We start from the raw sequence: 15,206 nt of genomic DNA, 5'->3' as shown, positions 1-15,206 counted from the left end.
GAATGCATTTCTTAGTGTATCACTATTATTACACTTCCATCAGGTGAAGATAATTCACAATGCATTTCCCCTTCAGGGGAGGAACTCTCTCTTATCAAATCAGAATTTAAAAACCTTCACTACTGGAGATTACTTCTATACAAAAATAAATCACCATCTGGACTGCATTAAACTACTCATTACAAAAATAGTGCCAGAGCCATTGGAGTGATTATGTTCACAACATCAATGCAGACTTAAAGGAAAAATGTAATAGGAAACAGATGCTTAAGGACTTTTACAGGAAAGAAACTTTACTGCATTCACGTCTTTGCACCTCCTGTAAAAACTGAGCAAAACAGCAGCGCAACCTGCGAACTTTTAGCCAATGTCCTATCTGTTGGACTACCATTAGGTTTCAGATAGTACATCTGAGAAGAAACCTAATTACATCTACTCTACTCTGCAATGCTATCATACTTTGGACAGATTGAGATTTGGTTGATCTAACTCATCTCAACCCAGTTATAAGAAAAGGCCTCTTGTTTGTTTTTTTACATCCTCTCGGCTGTGCTTACAAATATTAAAAGATGTAGGCCACAATGTGTTTCGCAATGTCATTCAGTGAATTCACAGCCGAGATAAAACATTTTAACTAGGGACTCTCAGATCGTGCTCTTTGTCATGATGCTAAACTTTTTTTGTTTATTTTGTTATGATATTTATGCCCCGCCTTTTATATTGTCCAAGGAGCCAAGGATGGTGTACATGCTCCTCCTCATAACAATTGTTATCCTCTCAACCACCTTCTGAGGAAGGCTAGGCTGAGAGGGAGTGTGACTTGCTCAAGGTCACCCAATGAGCTTCATGGCTGAGTGGGGACTCGTTATGGCTCCACCATTCTACCCTGCATGTACTGTATACGCACACCTACAGGGTACTACTGATGCTCAACTTGTATTAGTCATTTAAAGTCTACAATGCATCAATATTATAAAGAAAGCAAGATTGGAAGGCTAGTCATAAACTAAATAAACGGAGTGACTATACGCTGCTACCTCTCTTCTAGAGAACGAGGTAACAAATTGGTTCTTTCTGTTGTAAGCTTCAGCTGTTACATGACTTGCTCATGGAAAAATTAACACTGAGCTCTTTTTTTTTTTTTTTTAAGTATCATAGGTAAACATGGAACTTAATCAGGAGGGAATTGCTTATTTATCCAAGGCATGTTTACACCAACACAACAGGGGATGGACTCATTTAGACTGCAATGCTACACCCAGTCATTGCAGAGTAAGCTCCATTCAACTCAGCTGGACTTCTAACTAGGCATGTATTGGATTGCACTGTTAGACCAGTAACTGGCACAGACATTGGTACTTATCTGAGAATATACAAGGGCTGGAATATACTCAGAAAAATGATCTAAAATTTCATGCACCTGAATCAAGATTTGTTTTGGCCCAAGTGTTATGTATCTTTGTAATGCAAGTTTGGTTGCTCCCAGCGTAAGTCTGGGCATTGAAGACCAAGATTAGTGGAGGGGGGATTCTCCCCTTCCCGAAGAGAAGAACTACTGCATTTCAACAGGTTTCTTAAGAGTAGATCTGCCTAGAAAAAATAGTTTAGAATTTAATTAAGGTTGCTTGGTTTAAATTTAAAATTTAAAAACTTACAAAACGAGAGGAATTATCATTTTTCACAGTCTTTGCATTCCCAAAGGATTCCAAAATGGGATTGGCCTGTAGAAGCTGACGTTCCAGTTCACCCTGGAAAAAAACAACAAACCACAGACACAAACCCAAAGTTAGGCAACTCCAATCCAAGAGCAGCACAATTTCCCAGGTGTGGTTTCCATTTTCAATTGCCTTGACCCCATATGTCTTCTCAATACAGCATCTTCAAAATATGCTTAATGCTGTTAACAGTTGAGATGGACGACATCATAAAAAACAGTTGGAAAATATGGTATTAAAAACTAAAGAAATAGATACAATTTACGTTAGGGCTAATGGATAAAGCACAGGGTTGACAAACTGCCACCTTTCAGGCAATTTTAGAAAAAAAAAAATGATGCTCCATCTTCCACTGAGATCAGTATCTGGGGCAGCTAAATGGCCTGACAAAGTATACGTTAGTAATGCACAAAGATTTTTTTAAAAAAAACTTTGTGAAGTGGACATTTATCATTTTAACTAATCATCTGTGCAGCACAGATTTCTGCTCCCACATCTAAACAAAACTTATAGGATTGTTTTAGACTGAAGTGAGCAGTGTTGCCTTAGCTCTGGCTATTCTCAAACTTGAGGTGAAACAGTATTTCAGCTACAAGCACAGGACACAGAACTAATTTTGCAGTTTTTTAGAAAGGTTTTTAAGTCTGAGTTGCCAGCTCAGACATGTCTGGGAGAATTCCTTCCCCACTGCTGTCCATGTTAACACCTGTGTGTATCCATTAGCCCAATGAGGAGTCAAGTTGGTGAAAGATGAGATTTTGCTGCCATGTCTTGGATAGCAAAGGTGTGTGGCAGAGTGGAATTGTATCTGTAATATAATTGCAAAATTAATATTAGCACCGCTAATAGGTCTGCTTTTTCCAGTCAATCTTGTTTGTAGAAAACGTATGAACCTAGGTTACCTAACAGTAAGTGGCCTCCATTCAACTGCTTTGAAATACCAATATTTCACAGTATGATTGGTTTTGTTTGGTCCCAATTATATGTATGTTAAAGATTTCTGCATACTGTTAGTTAATGTTTGTACAGTACCTTTTTAGAAGTGCATTATCTGAACAGAATTATCGCTTAGTTTCTTGACTGAACATTCTCTGCTTATCCAGCTAACATCAAACACTCACTGGTTTCAGAGAAGCAAGTGCTTAACTCATCTGTTGGAGTTCAACAAGTGAGCTTTATACAGGATGAGTCTTTTAAAAGAGGCCCCATGGAACATGTGTACTCTGTATCCACGGGGCCTCTTTTAAAGGACTCACCCTGTATATGCAGAAGAATGTAACGTAATTTCAACATGCTTTTTCTAAATGTTTAACTAAGACTACACCATTCTATCTATAGTAAGAGGAAGTGCAAGGCTGGTTGATATCCACGATAAAAAAAAACCCTTTCATACAGCAAAGAAACATATTGTTGCCTTTTGCATCTTAACTCTACATGGCAGGTTCTTGCTAGTTCCTCCTTTCTAAGAGATTATCCAGCAAAATGCCTTTCAATGGGCACTGAAAAGCACAAAAACAAAACAAAACACAGAAACCAAGTAATAGGGGCTCAAACAGCTAGTTCAGAGTCAATTCAAGTGAGCACACATCTGACAAGCAGAAAAGGTCATAAATTGTTTGTAAACAATATGAACTGCAGAAATGAGCTCTATGGAGTCTGCAGGAATACATCTAGTCAAGAACGGAGTTTATCTCAGTTTGGACAGTTACAAAAAACTGAAATACGCCAAGATAAATCATTTCATGGAATACTGATGCTACCTCCTGTTACAGTCCAAGCACACTAGCATAGTGTGCCTTTAGCTGTTCTCAGCAAGCAAAATCAAATTTCAGACTTCACTGAAGAGAGACATTCATTTGTACCCCCCAAGTGTCTGATCAATACAACAGGTTTAATCTGTTATTTTAGTCTCTATGAAGTCAGATCTTGAGGTTTGTACAATTGCTTGCCTACAACACAGAAATGAGGAATTGGTAGCCCTCCATATCTTGTGTACTCCCAAGTCCCATCAGCCCCAGTCAACATGGTCAGGGATGACAGGACTCTAGCAAACATGGAGTGTTACAGGTTCCCAATTCCTGATATGAACACTTCAAAATAAGTTTCCTAGTTATTCTTACTTATGGCCCTAAAATGCCTGGCACGCGTGTCTTGGTGTCATGAATCAGTCTCATGTGAGGAAACAGACAAGAGGCATATGGAGACCACCATCCTATTTTGCAATGTATCACAGAAGCTTGAAACTAAAGGCAAGATCTACATTGGCTTTCACACATAAATTCAGGGAGATCTTGGAAAAAGCATCCAAAATATTGTGAAGGTGTGGTAACATGCAATATATTCATGCAAATCAACAGTGTAATGATAGGTAAGAGAGGCTTTGCTCTCAGCATCCCTGTGATTTGACTCATTTTGAGAGCGGGGTGAGAAGCTAGAAGAGCTACATGCTACTCACATACAACAGGGATCCACTCTGCAGTTCAAAATGACAATGAAACAGAATGTTAATGGTTATGAACTTATGAAACCTACAGAAACACACTGGGATTAAAAATACAAAATGGCTTTATTGGGTTCCTATAGGAAAGTTTACTCATCTTTTTAATATAGAAAATCTGTTATCAGACCCTTCTTCAACTTCACTGTATAAAATAAACCTGATGAATATGACACCAGGTAGCAAAAACTTTTATCCTGTTTAATCTGGTTGGATCACCAAGGAGATCCACCCATGTTTTGCTCTGCACTCAAAGAGTTATTCTCCAGTTACCCTAGTCTATGGATAAGAAGTCATTCAAGCTCTCCTACTGATTAAGCAGTGGCCCATAAGGGTTATAGAGGGAAGAGCTATAACAGAATCTGTTTGTATGCTTTTTCATAGAAAGTAAACAGCATTAGCCTTTCCCTTGCTAATACAACCAAAGTTGCTGAAGGTCACATATTTGACCAAATAGCTAACCACTCAACCACATACCAAACCATAGGTGGTTCAACCTTCAGCAGTACTTAAGCTGCTCCTAAAATCCACCTGCCAAGAGAGTCACAGCGAACTCCTATTCATTCAAAAACATCTTAGTTTCAACTTCAACACCTGTACATAGCACAAGGCATCACTTCAAGACATTATACAGGAAGTAATAGGTCACTTATTTAATTAGGCAGGTGACAGCTTGAGTCAAAAAAGAATGGGGAGAAAGATGAATCCAGAACAATCAGTCCTGGGATTCGCATACCCTCTTTCCTCACTGGCCTCTAGAACTAAGAATCTATGCAGTCAGAGTTTACTGTTCCAGCCCTAGGGCGACTGCAGTTCAGATTTATCCTGAGCCGCAGGAAATCTAGGCATACCAGCACTAAAACACTCCTGCTTTCCCCACATAGTCAGCAAAATATGGAACAATGATGCCCAGCAATCTGGGAGAATCTGTGCCCGACTACTTTGTCAGTTACACTGAGTGATATGCACGCTCAAAGGACAATTATATCGGTGTTTCTGTACATGTGCAATAATGAAGTTTACTCTTAGCTGCATGCCTGTACCAGAAATTACTTGTATACTTATATTGGATGTTGACAGGTAGTCTCCTAAAAATGTAAAACAAGAATGATTAAGCCTATATAAAGTTTAGAAGCAGAAAAAAGACACTTGCCTGGTGCTTCACTGGTTTAGGTGACTCGGGCTGTTTGTTGTAAACAAACAAATTCACATGTTAGCAAATCTGACCTTGCCTTCCCATCCATCGCCAAGATTTCACTCTCATATACATACTAGTATATTTTCTTTAGCCACTATGTTCATCGTGGCAACAGCTAAATTTTAGCCAGATAGAATTAAATGTGAACTTCATTCAAGGAAAGCTGAAGAACTAAAAGTACTTTTTAATCTTATTTCATGACTCCAGGTCTGATACTGGTTTCTTTTAGAAAAGGTATAGCTTGGTAATACAATATACACTGTATGCTCTCAAGACTTAATTAAATACAATGTTTCCAAAAGGTTCTAACAAAAAAAAATCCACCTAGAATTTTTATTTTCTGGATCACATAGAAGTCTCTAGGCAGTGTATTTAGTTTCCTTTGCCAGGATTCAACAGGCCTGATGTGCATTCAGGGCCTCCAACATGCATACAGATGTGTGAATGCAAGAGCTGCTCTTATCTTTTGTGAGATGATGTGTGCAACGTTTTGCACATGCAAGGGAATTCCTAACTCGGAAGAAAACACAACACCAACGTGTAAAACTCCTTATGTGAAGCAGAACTCTGTATTGCTCCAGAGCATTTCCCAAACTTGGGATACAGTAGCACACAAATTGCCAAAGTTTACATATGGGTACCGTGCCACACAAAAAAATTCCAAAACCCAACAAACTGAGATGTAGTTTTCTTTATCCATAATGCCTTTTAACAAAATTGGATTATTCACACAAGGGATGCTAAATAAAACCTATTTATTAAAGATGCAATGTCAAATATTGGTTCATAGAAAGCAACACAGCTAAGACCAATGGTGAAAAATTCAATCCTGTGCTTCTATGACATCAATTAGACAACTCAAGTACTCATTTATATTGCACTATACAATGAATATTGTGGGCAGATAAAGCCCATGTTCCGAAATATGGTGCCTTCTTCACAGCTATAAGGCAATAGCAGTTTAAAGAAGAACACCATGCCCTACAATTGTTTGTCAAAACAAGAAAAAGTTTCGGAAGGCAACAGTAGAGAGTTTTCAGATGAAAGTTACACAAACAGATGTTTAAATGTTGCCAGCTGCAGAATTAAAGGAGGGTAGCAACTAAATACCTTAATAGTTCTAAAGCTACAGAATGCGGTATGCCTTCACAGTGTCTTCAGAGGTGATTTAATGGTGCTCCATTTCTCACTTCCCCATAAAGCAGGAAAGGTGTATCTGCTTTATGTGCACGTGCATACATACAGTGTACACACAAACCTATACCACCAGAACTAGTGGAAACCAAGATATGGACTGCCAGGGACAGAGGGTATGTTTTGTGCCCAACTACAACACCATCCCAAATTCATTATTCTTCTGTCAAAAGGGTTAATCAACCATTCATTCACATGAACAACAAGTGTATACTCAGATACCATTTTGGTACAGGACTAAACCCCAGCAACAGAGGAAGGGACTGGTTTTATGTCCTATACTTCATCTTGCTGTCGATTTTGCTCCACAAAACTCATTGCTAGCCTTGGAGATCCAAGACAGTTCCATGAATAATCCTTCCTTGGATTCCATTTTTTGGGGTATGCTCAAGTACTGGTCTTCAAGTGGTGGGCTGGGACCCACGAGTGTGTTGTGTCCTGATTCAATGTGGGTTATAACAGCTGGGACTATTAGGATGCAAATATATGGCAAAATTTAAGAAATGGGTCCCCAAATGCATATTTGGGTTAAAAGTGGTTCCTGGAACTGAAAACTTAAAAGTTACCTGTGCCAGAGTTAACAGACTCCTAGGATTTATATCTATTAAATGCCCAACGACTTTAAATTTTTTAGTCCCCAGTTACAGGGCACATCTCTATCTAGAGGAATAGCAGCCAGCCAACTGCACACTAAAAGCAATAGTACAGGATCACTTGAAGGCCTCCTTACATCTCAAATATACATCACAAAAATCCTTATGCTAACAGCAAGAACTTAAGGAGACATTGCAATATCCAAGAGAGCACAAAAGTGGGGCAATGAATTTTCATTCAAGAACATGCTTTGCTTTGCTATAGAACTTAGCATATGGCACCACAAAAACTAATGCCAACGGTGTATTGTACAATACATATTTCTATTTTAAGAATTGTTTCCAAAGACAATTGTAACAGCAAGAGGGTTGTTATGTACACATAGCAATTTGAAATCTACCAAGCTGGCATCCAACTGTTTATTCTTTGTAACTTCTAACAGAGAGCAATTGTAACACAACTATTAGGTGGCTATTCCCTTAAACTAAAGCAAGTACTTTGTTGAATGGATAATGAAGCAAACAGCAGTGCTTACAAACTGATTCCAACTTTAAGTGGGCTGTTTTCCAACACTTGTTTATCATGGACAGGGTCTCGGAAGCAGACTTCAAAGCAAGGTATTAACCTTATTTACAGATTACAACAATTACAAATTAAGGAAATACCATGTATAACTTACAGGAATATTGTGGTCCTTTCTTCCTTTATGAGAGGAAGCAACATGTGCAAGATACTGAATGACTTTCTTGGTGTTTTCTGTTTTCCCAGCACCTGATTCACCTCTGCAAGAACACACATAATTTAAAGCTAGATTTGTAGAAGAGAAACAACAATCAGGCTTTCACTACAACTTAATGTCTAGGATAATTTTATTAATGCTAGGTTTGGACAACTGCAAGGTACTTTCTGGTTCCTGAGATGTGAAAAGATGCTGAATTGAGTTGTTCAGTAGTGAGTTTTATGTAAAACCACTGTTGTACAGCAGATACACTTGGTACTGAGAGCACTTTTCACTGAAGGAACTCTGTCAATGAGGCAGCTTGCTGTTCCAACTGAAAACACACTAAAGGTATTTCAGTAAGAACTTAGATGGTGGGTTTTAAATAATGAAAACCAGACATTCCGAGCTAACTTCTAAAAGCACTCTTCAGTCACCCAGTGGTAAAGAACCAAAACTTTAGTGAGTTTGGGATAGTTCAATCAGTAGAGCATGAGACTTGATCTCAGGGTTGTGGGTTCCAGCCCCACCTTGGACAAAACACTCCTTCATTGCAGGAGGTTGGACTAGATGAGCCTCATGGTCCCTTCCAATTCTACAATTCTATCTGAAGTCACCTCCGCCACTCAGGAAATACCATTTGAGTCTCCCTCAACAGTTTGTCACTCCTGTTTCAATTGCATAGGGAAAAGGAAAGATGAGACGGTGATATACAAGCTGAGAACCAAAAAAGGAATCTCCTTGAACAGTATATAAATTTGCACAACCATTCTCAAGTTGCCCGATATAAGACTTCTACAAACATGAATATGTATTGCTGCATATGAAGTAGTCACTTGAGAAAGAGCCCCAAGTTTCCTTATGCCTTTTGGAGTAACAGAATTTAAAGGATCTAGCTAAAGGGTGGTGAATGCTTCATGTACAATATCCAAATTACTGCTATTTTATAATCAATTTCATATGGTCCATCTAAAAGGTAAAGGTAAAGGTACCCCTGCCCGTACGGGCCAGTCGTGTCCGACTCTAGGGTTGCGCGCTCATCTCGCTCAAGAGGCCGGGAGCCGGCGCCGTCCGAAGACCCTTCCGGGTCACGTGGCCAGCGTGACGAAGCTACATCTGGCGAGCCAGCATCAGCGCAGCGCACGGAAACACCGTTTACCTTCCCGCTATAAAGCGGTACCTATTTATCTACTTGCACTTAGGAGTGCTTTCGAACTGCTAGGTGGGCAGCAGCTGGGACCGAACGACGGGAGCTCACCCCGCCGCGGGGATTCAAACCGCCGACCATACAATCAGCAAGTCCTAGGCACTGCGGTTTTACCCACAGCGCCACCTGCGTCCCCTAGATGGTCCATCTAGCTTCCACATATATGAAAAGAAAAAAAGCATAACTTTAAGCAGGTATTCAATGTGTCAATTATAGGTTCTATTCTCTTTATAAGCAGTGGCTGCAAAGCTGAAATTGAAGTTAATTCTCCGCGCGCGCCCCCCCCCCAATAGTGTATTGTTGCCAGATGGTGAACTATACAAGATTTCCTGGAATAGGAATACTTGATGAAAGAGGACACACACACTCCTGGCCTTTAGAACACTTTTAGATCATTCCATTACTGATTTTCAGATTTCACTGCCAAATAGACTTGTTATATACTGGAGACATATGTTCACCGATATTAACTTATTAGTTACGTATGGGGTTCCCACTGACTAACCCAAAACTTTTACATTTTTCACTTGTTTTATTATGTGACAAATGATCCTCAGAAGACAGACTGAAGACCTCATTAGTCCTCTCATCTCCCCCTGTATCTTCAGTGCCTTTGCCTCTTGACTTCCGTATTCCTTATGAATCTGTGAATTATGAATGAAAGATGTTTGAGGTAAAAGACAGTGACTGCCTTGGCGACCACGTGAATGGCGCAGATAGTGTGAAGTGGGGTTACTGCCCTTCACTAAACCCCTAAATAGCTGGAAGTCATTCTTCCAGATCTCACATGAATGATATGCTTAGATTTATAGCCTAATCCAGGCATAGGCAAGCTTCGGGCCTCCAGATGTTTTGGCCTACAACTCCCATGATCCCTAGCTAACAGGATCAGTGGTCAGGGATGATGGGAACTGAGAGCCAGTGTGGTGTAGTTGTTAAGAGCGGTAGTCTCGTAATCTGGGGAACCGGGTTTGTGCCTCCGCTCCTCCACATGCAGCTGCTGGGTGACCTTGGGCTAGTCACACTTCTCTGAAGTCTCTCAGCCTCACTCACCTCACAGAGTGTTTGTTGTGGGGGAGGAAGGGAAAGGAGAATGTTAGCCGCTTTGAGACTCCTTGAAGGGAGTGAAAGGCAGGATATCAAATCCAAACTCCTCTTCTTCTTCTTCTAGTCCAAAACATATGGAGGGCCAAAGTTTGCTTATGCCTGGCCTAATCCATCCTAAAGCCATGGTAACAAGTGGCAGCAAGAATTGGCTTGCAACAGGAGTTAGAATAACAGTTGCGAGAGCAAGCAGTGAACTGTGAAGTTCCCAGTTCCAAGCTCACCTCCATGAAGGCACTGGACACACTAGATCCAGTTCCTACTAAGGCAGGAATGCCACAGCCAGCCTCCTGCAAAGGAACTTCAGTACATAGTTTGGTAATAATGATCTCTGCCACCCGTGAGATCGTTCAGTGAATAAAGTTAAATGTTAACTCTTGTGTAACTCATCTTAGGAGCCCCTGTTCCCAGTGAATCTGACAAATAGTAGTCATCACACTATCACAGAACAAAGCTAAGCTCCAAAATGTATTTACTTACGTGCAAAGAATTGATTGGTCCTCACGATCTGCAAAGGAAAAGGGAACAATTTATGATTGACATTTTGGTGCACATATTTTGCTAGTAAGGTACGCAGAGACAGAAAACCTGAGAGGAGGGAGAGTAAAGGTGACAAGAAGTTGCCAGGAATAGCTAGAACCATAATATTATCCAAACGCAAATTCTCACCACTGTAACATCCATCCACAACCCCCCTAATTTTTAAATCAAATCACCCAGACAAGGTGAGTGTAGACACATGTATATAGGCAGTCCTTCAGGCACCCTCGATTTAAACTATGGAAGACTTATAAGGTTAAAACATGCCCTGAATTGAGCCTGAAAGTGGTGTTAACTTAAACAAAGGTCATACAAGGTACTAACCGAACAAGGTTTGACCTATATGCTGCCAAGGCTCGTTATTTTATACTACCGCTGACAAAAGGGCTCTCTGCATAAGTCTACAGTAGAGAGACAAGAATGTCACCACTTCAACATGCCTACCATACATCCCCCCTTCCTTTGGAGCTACCAGCCTTTTGGGGACAAGTAAGCAAATTTGGAATTTTGAGCAAGTGCCATGGGCACCAGTCACACAAAGTGGCTGCTGTAGGGGTAAAGCATAACACAGAATAGTTATGACATTTTTTAAAAAGACAGGAGCACAAAATAGTCACACCACCAATGGGAAATACCTATATTAGCTGCAACTTTATTTGCTCAGAAAGCAGCTCATTGCACCTCTCCTCTGTTAAGAATAGATGGGAGTGTGGATGTCCAGTCCTGGCATCTAATAAAATATGGGCATGTTTCAGAGGTGTGTGTTCAGTGTAGGAGAGGGCTGAGCAAGTGTAAACAGGAACTGAGCAAGAACAGAAAACAGTTTCTTGTGCATTGTGGATTTCTGAAGGCGTATTTACTGTGACCTCACAAAGGCACCATAGGAGGTACAGCCTGTGACTGCCGAAATGGCCGGAAAACCTCATATGCAAGCAAAGCAAAGACAAATAACTATTTGAACAACTATACAACCTAGCCTCCTCTGGAAAGAGCTCTTTCAGCAAGTATTGTTGAAGTTTGGTATTGAGGTGCCAACCAGCCATAGAACTATCAAGTCTCATTTCACCATACATTTTTTCTTTCAGGGACTGCTCATACAATGTATATGTTTTTGACATAACCAGCTGGTGAAAGATTTGAAATGAAAACTCGTAATTTTAAAATATTGCCTTAAAGGTGATGTGTCATGTCAGATACAAGCCCTATCCACTTAAAAAGATTAATGTTTAAACTTATATTTGTAGAAGAAATGTTAGCATATTGAAAAGCACACACAGATATAAACTAACGTAGTACCCTTCGGGAATCATTCAACAATAAGCAGAAATAAATGCAGCTGTTACACATCACTTTGACATTCATGGAACACAAAAATATGGTTATGTTATAGCAGCAGATAATTTATAGGGCTGCCTATGTCTGTGCAGAGCAAAGGATGGAAACTTAAGCATTATTTCCTTTAAAGAAAATTTATAAAGGCTGCTAGAATGCTTTTGCCTCATTTCTGCCACCAACAGCAGACTGCAAACTGAGCCAGAAGCAGAATATGAAGCAAGAGAAGAGCACAGTTTAGACTGGGCTTCTGAGGTAATTTAGAAAATAGAAATAATGAAAAACAAAGTAAATGGCTGGAGATACTTTGGAATAACTAGTAGACTGTGCTACACAACATATGATGAGCTTTTCCACCAATTTCCCTAGTGCTCAGAAGATTAATTCATTCTTTACTAGCCACAAAAATCTTGGGCAAAGGGAGACTTACTATTACAATTTGTATTCTAATTCACCATCAATGCATGGGCAGCAACTTTCACTTTTTCCTCTTTATTAGCATTGCTCTTCATTTTTTTTTAATTTTTTTTTTTTGAGGGAGAGGACAGTGTTTAATATTAAGCCTTGTAAAGACAAAAACCCAAGTGTTTAGACCAGGCATCCCCAACCAACCTTTGGCCCTCCAGATGTTTTGGACTACAATTCCCATCATCCCTGACCACTGGTCCTGTTAGCTAGGGATCATAGGAGTTGTAGGCCAAAACATCTGGAAGGCTGCAGGTTGGGGATGCCTGGTTTAGACCAACACTGCTTTGTCAGTTATAACTTTAAAGAGCTTTGAGTTGACATAAGTAAGACTTGGGGACTAGGACACTCCTCACCACAATGAGCAGCTACAATTGCTTTTGTGTTGATACAGCAGAAAAGGAGATGTTGGCCTCTCAATACTTAAAAAACCCACAAGGAAGTATGCTTCTAGGAGAACGATATCAGAAAAGCTTTGTGGGGGAAAATTTAAATGAGAGTTTACCTGACAGGATTTACCTGTTAAAGTTCATCATAAGCTATTTCCTTCTTTTTAGTTATTTATAGTTTCTACATTTCTGTTTCTTGAACAAAGAAAGACTGTGCACCTCGTGTGTCTGTAATAGGGTAATAAAAAGGACAGCCTTTCATAACGAATCATTTTTCATTTTAATCTGCAGTGCTATAGAACTCAGGTGAAGTAAAGTCCAACTGAATATCTCCATAAGTGAAGTGCAAGCGCCTTCATGGGAGGAAGCAAGTGTTTGCTGCCAGCTCCACATGGCTGGTAGGCAGCAAGCAAGCTGGGCCATAAGGCGAGTAGGAAAACCACCCCTGCCACTTCTCTCACCCACAAACTTCCTTCCAAACCAACCAGAATGCAACAGTGCAGGCCCTTCTAGTTCCAGCAATTATTTTGCATCACTCTGCCATTCCCATCTCCCGCATCATACAGGGTCACCAACACAGCACCCACAGGTAAAATGAATGAAGACCTTTGTGAGTGCCTGTGAAGCCACAGGCACCAGGTTGGTGATCCTCACACTAGGTGATCTTGGGCCAGTCACTACCTCTCAGCCTAACCTGGGATCTTCTGAATAAATACTATTGCTATGAACTGTTTGGAGGAACACAATACATCCCCCACCTTCCTAGTACTGTACTATGTCATTAAACCAATACAGAGAAGCATGTGTGTGTGAGAATACTGGACAGCTTGAAAAATAACTATTAATAACAATGCCAATGAAACTGGGTTAATCATGACCCCAGCTTGGCAATATAGTTTACAGGAAACTCATTCAACATTAAACTGTTTTTGTAAGAGTTAACAGACTCCATCCTCTAAATACAGCATGCCCAAAGCAGACATACACAAACGCCAGAAAAGTAATGCCAATGTTTATACAAGGGCAGCTATTACTTTTAAACCTAGTTATAAAACTTTCAGAAACACTTGTCTGAACACAACTCGTTTTGAAAAATGAAGTTAGTTTATAAAGAGAACTCTGGAATTAATTCATGTTCATAATGTAGCCAAAGTGTATTACTGGACATGCACGCAAGAACATCAGTTAAGAAATTTTGTACCCTGACTAAGTTTATCAAAGTTACTTATTTTTTACAAGCTTCTTTAAGTTAGATTTCATGCATTAATGTTTAATAGAACGGTTAAGTCCAGTAGCATCTAGCAAGGCAGCACAGGTAGTAATGCGCTGTTAAGCCATCTTCCCAATGCCAGGTATCATTGCCCGTTATTGAGAGGGGGGAGACAAAGCACTGGAGAGCTCAGCATGGCAGGATTGCCTCTGCTGTTGCACCTGTACACCACTAAACTCTCCACTGCCCTGCCCCTCTGCGTAACCAGCAGCAATGAAGTACTGGGAAGTCAGGTGAGCAGCACAGCCCACCCACACTGCCACACCAGCCACTACAGGTTAACTCACTAGCCGTTTTGCAAACAGAACAGCCTTGTGGGCAACTCTGTATATCTAACAGCTTTACTGTATCATAATTCACTGAAAGAAAAGGTCTAAGTTTAGTATAATCATTTAAATTATCCTATACAGTGGACGCTCGGGTTGCAAACGTGATCCGTGCGGGATGCACGTTCGCAACCTGCAGCAAGCATGAATGACTGAACAAGAACTTATCATCTGTAATTTGGTATCAAGTGCCACTCAATCAAATGCATGCTTATTCACAGCTACCGTCAAATTCAATGGGATTTACTCCCAAGTGTGCAAAATATTACAACCTCCACATAAAAGCAAGTACTTCAAGCAGTGGTAGAGATGTAGCTCTGCGCAGTGTTACGTGCTGCTGCTTTCTGCATTTTAAGAGCATGCATCTTAGGTCAGCACAAGGCAAACATCACATGAGCTAGGGCTTTATGCTAACCATTTTATGTAAGGAATTTTTAAATCAAGGCACTACCAAATTTATCTTTTAGCATTCTATTCTATCAAAGTTTATTGAAGCAGAAAAGACAAGAGGATGCAATTCATTTAACCAGCCCCATCCATTGAAGCCTTGCACAAGGACTTCGACTTGTGCAAGGGTACTTTCCCCTCCTACTCCCCTCAGCATCCCCCCAAAACTGTCTGGGAATTTTGTGGGGTGGGGGAGAATCCCAAGAACAG

General features: G+C 40.3%; 1 protein-coding gene across 4 annotated transcripts in view; it reads right to left on the bottom strand.

Annotated features, from left to right (window-relative positions):
* MYH10 (myosin heavy chain 10) overlaps positions 1–15,206 on the bottom strand; it is a 75,142-nt gene that overhangs the window by 39,475 nt on the left and 20,461 nt on the right. For 2 of the 4 annotated variants that reach the window (XM_080993558.1, XM_080993557.1), the window contains exons 4-8: positions 10,708–10,735; positions 7,878–7,980; positions 5,366–5,395; positions 4,171–4,188; positions 1,656–1,748 (exon numbers count right to left, since the gene is read on the bottom strand). In XM_080993558.1, coding sequence (XP_080849684.1) covers positions 1,656–1,748; positions 4,171–4,188; positions 5,366–5,395; positions 7,878–7,980; positions 10,708–10,735 — 272 coding nt within the window. The remainder of the gene's footprint in view (positions 1–1,655; positions 1,749–4,170; positions 4,189–5,365; positions 5,396–7,877; positions 7,981–10,707; positions 10,736–15,206) is intronic. The other 2 variants (XM_080993559.1, XM_080993560.1) reach the window with 2 other exon arrangements.

Source organism: Podarcis pityusensis, assembly GCF_964106645.2.
Source record: "Podarcis pityusensis genome assembly, chromosome: 2".
In the NCBI taxonomy this organism is placed as follows: Eukaryota; Metazoa; Chordata; class Lepidosauria; order Squamata; family Lacertidae; genus Podarcis; species Podarcis pityusensis.
The sequence above is the reverse complement of the archived record's forward strand: the minus strand, read 5'-3'. Positions and strand labels throughout refer to the sequence as shown.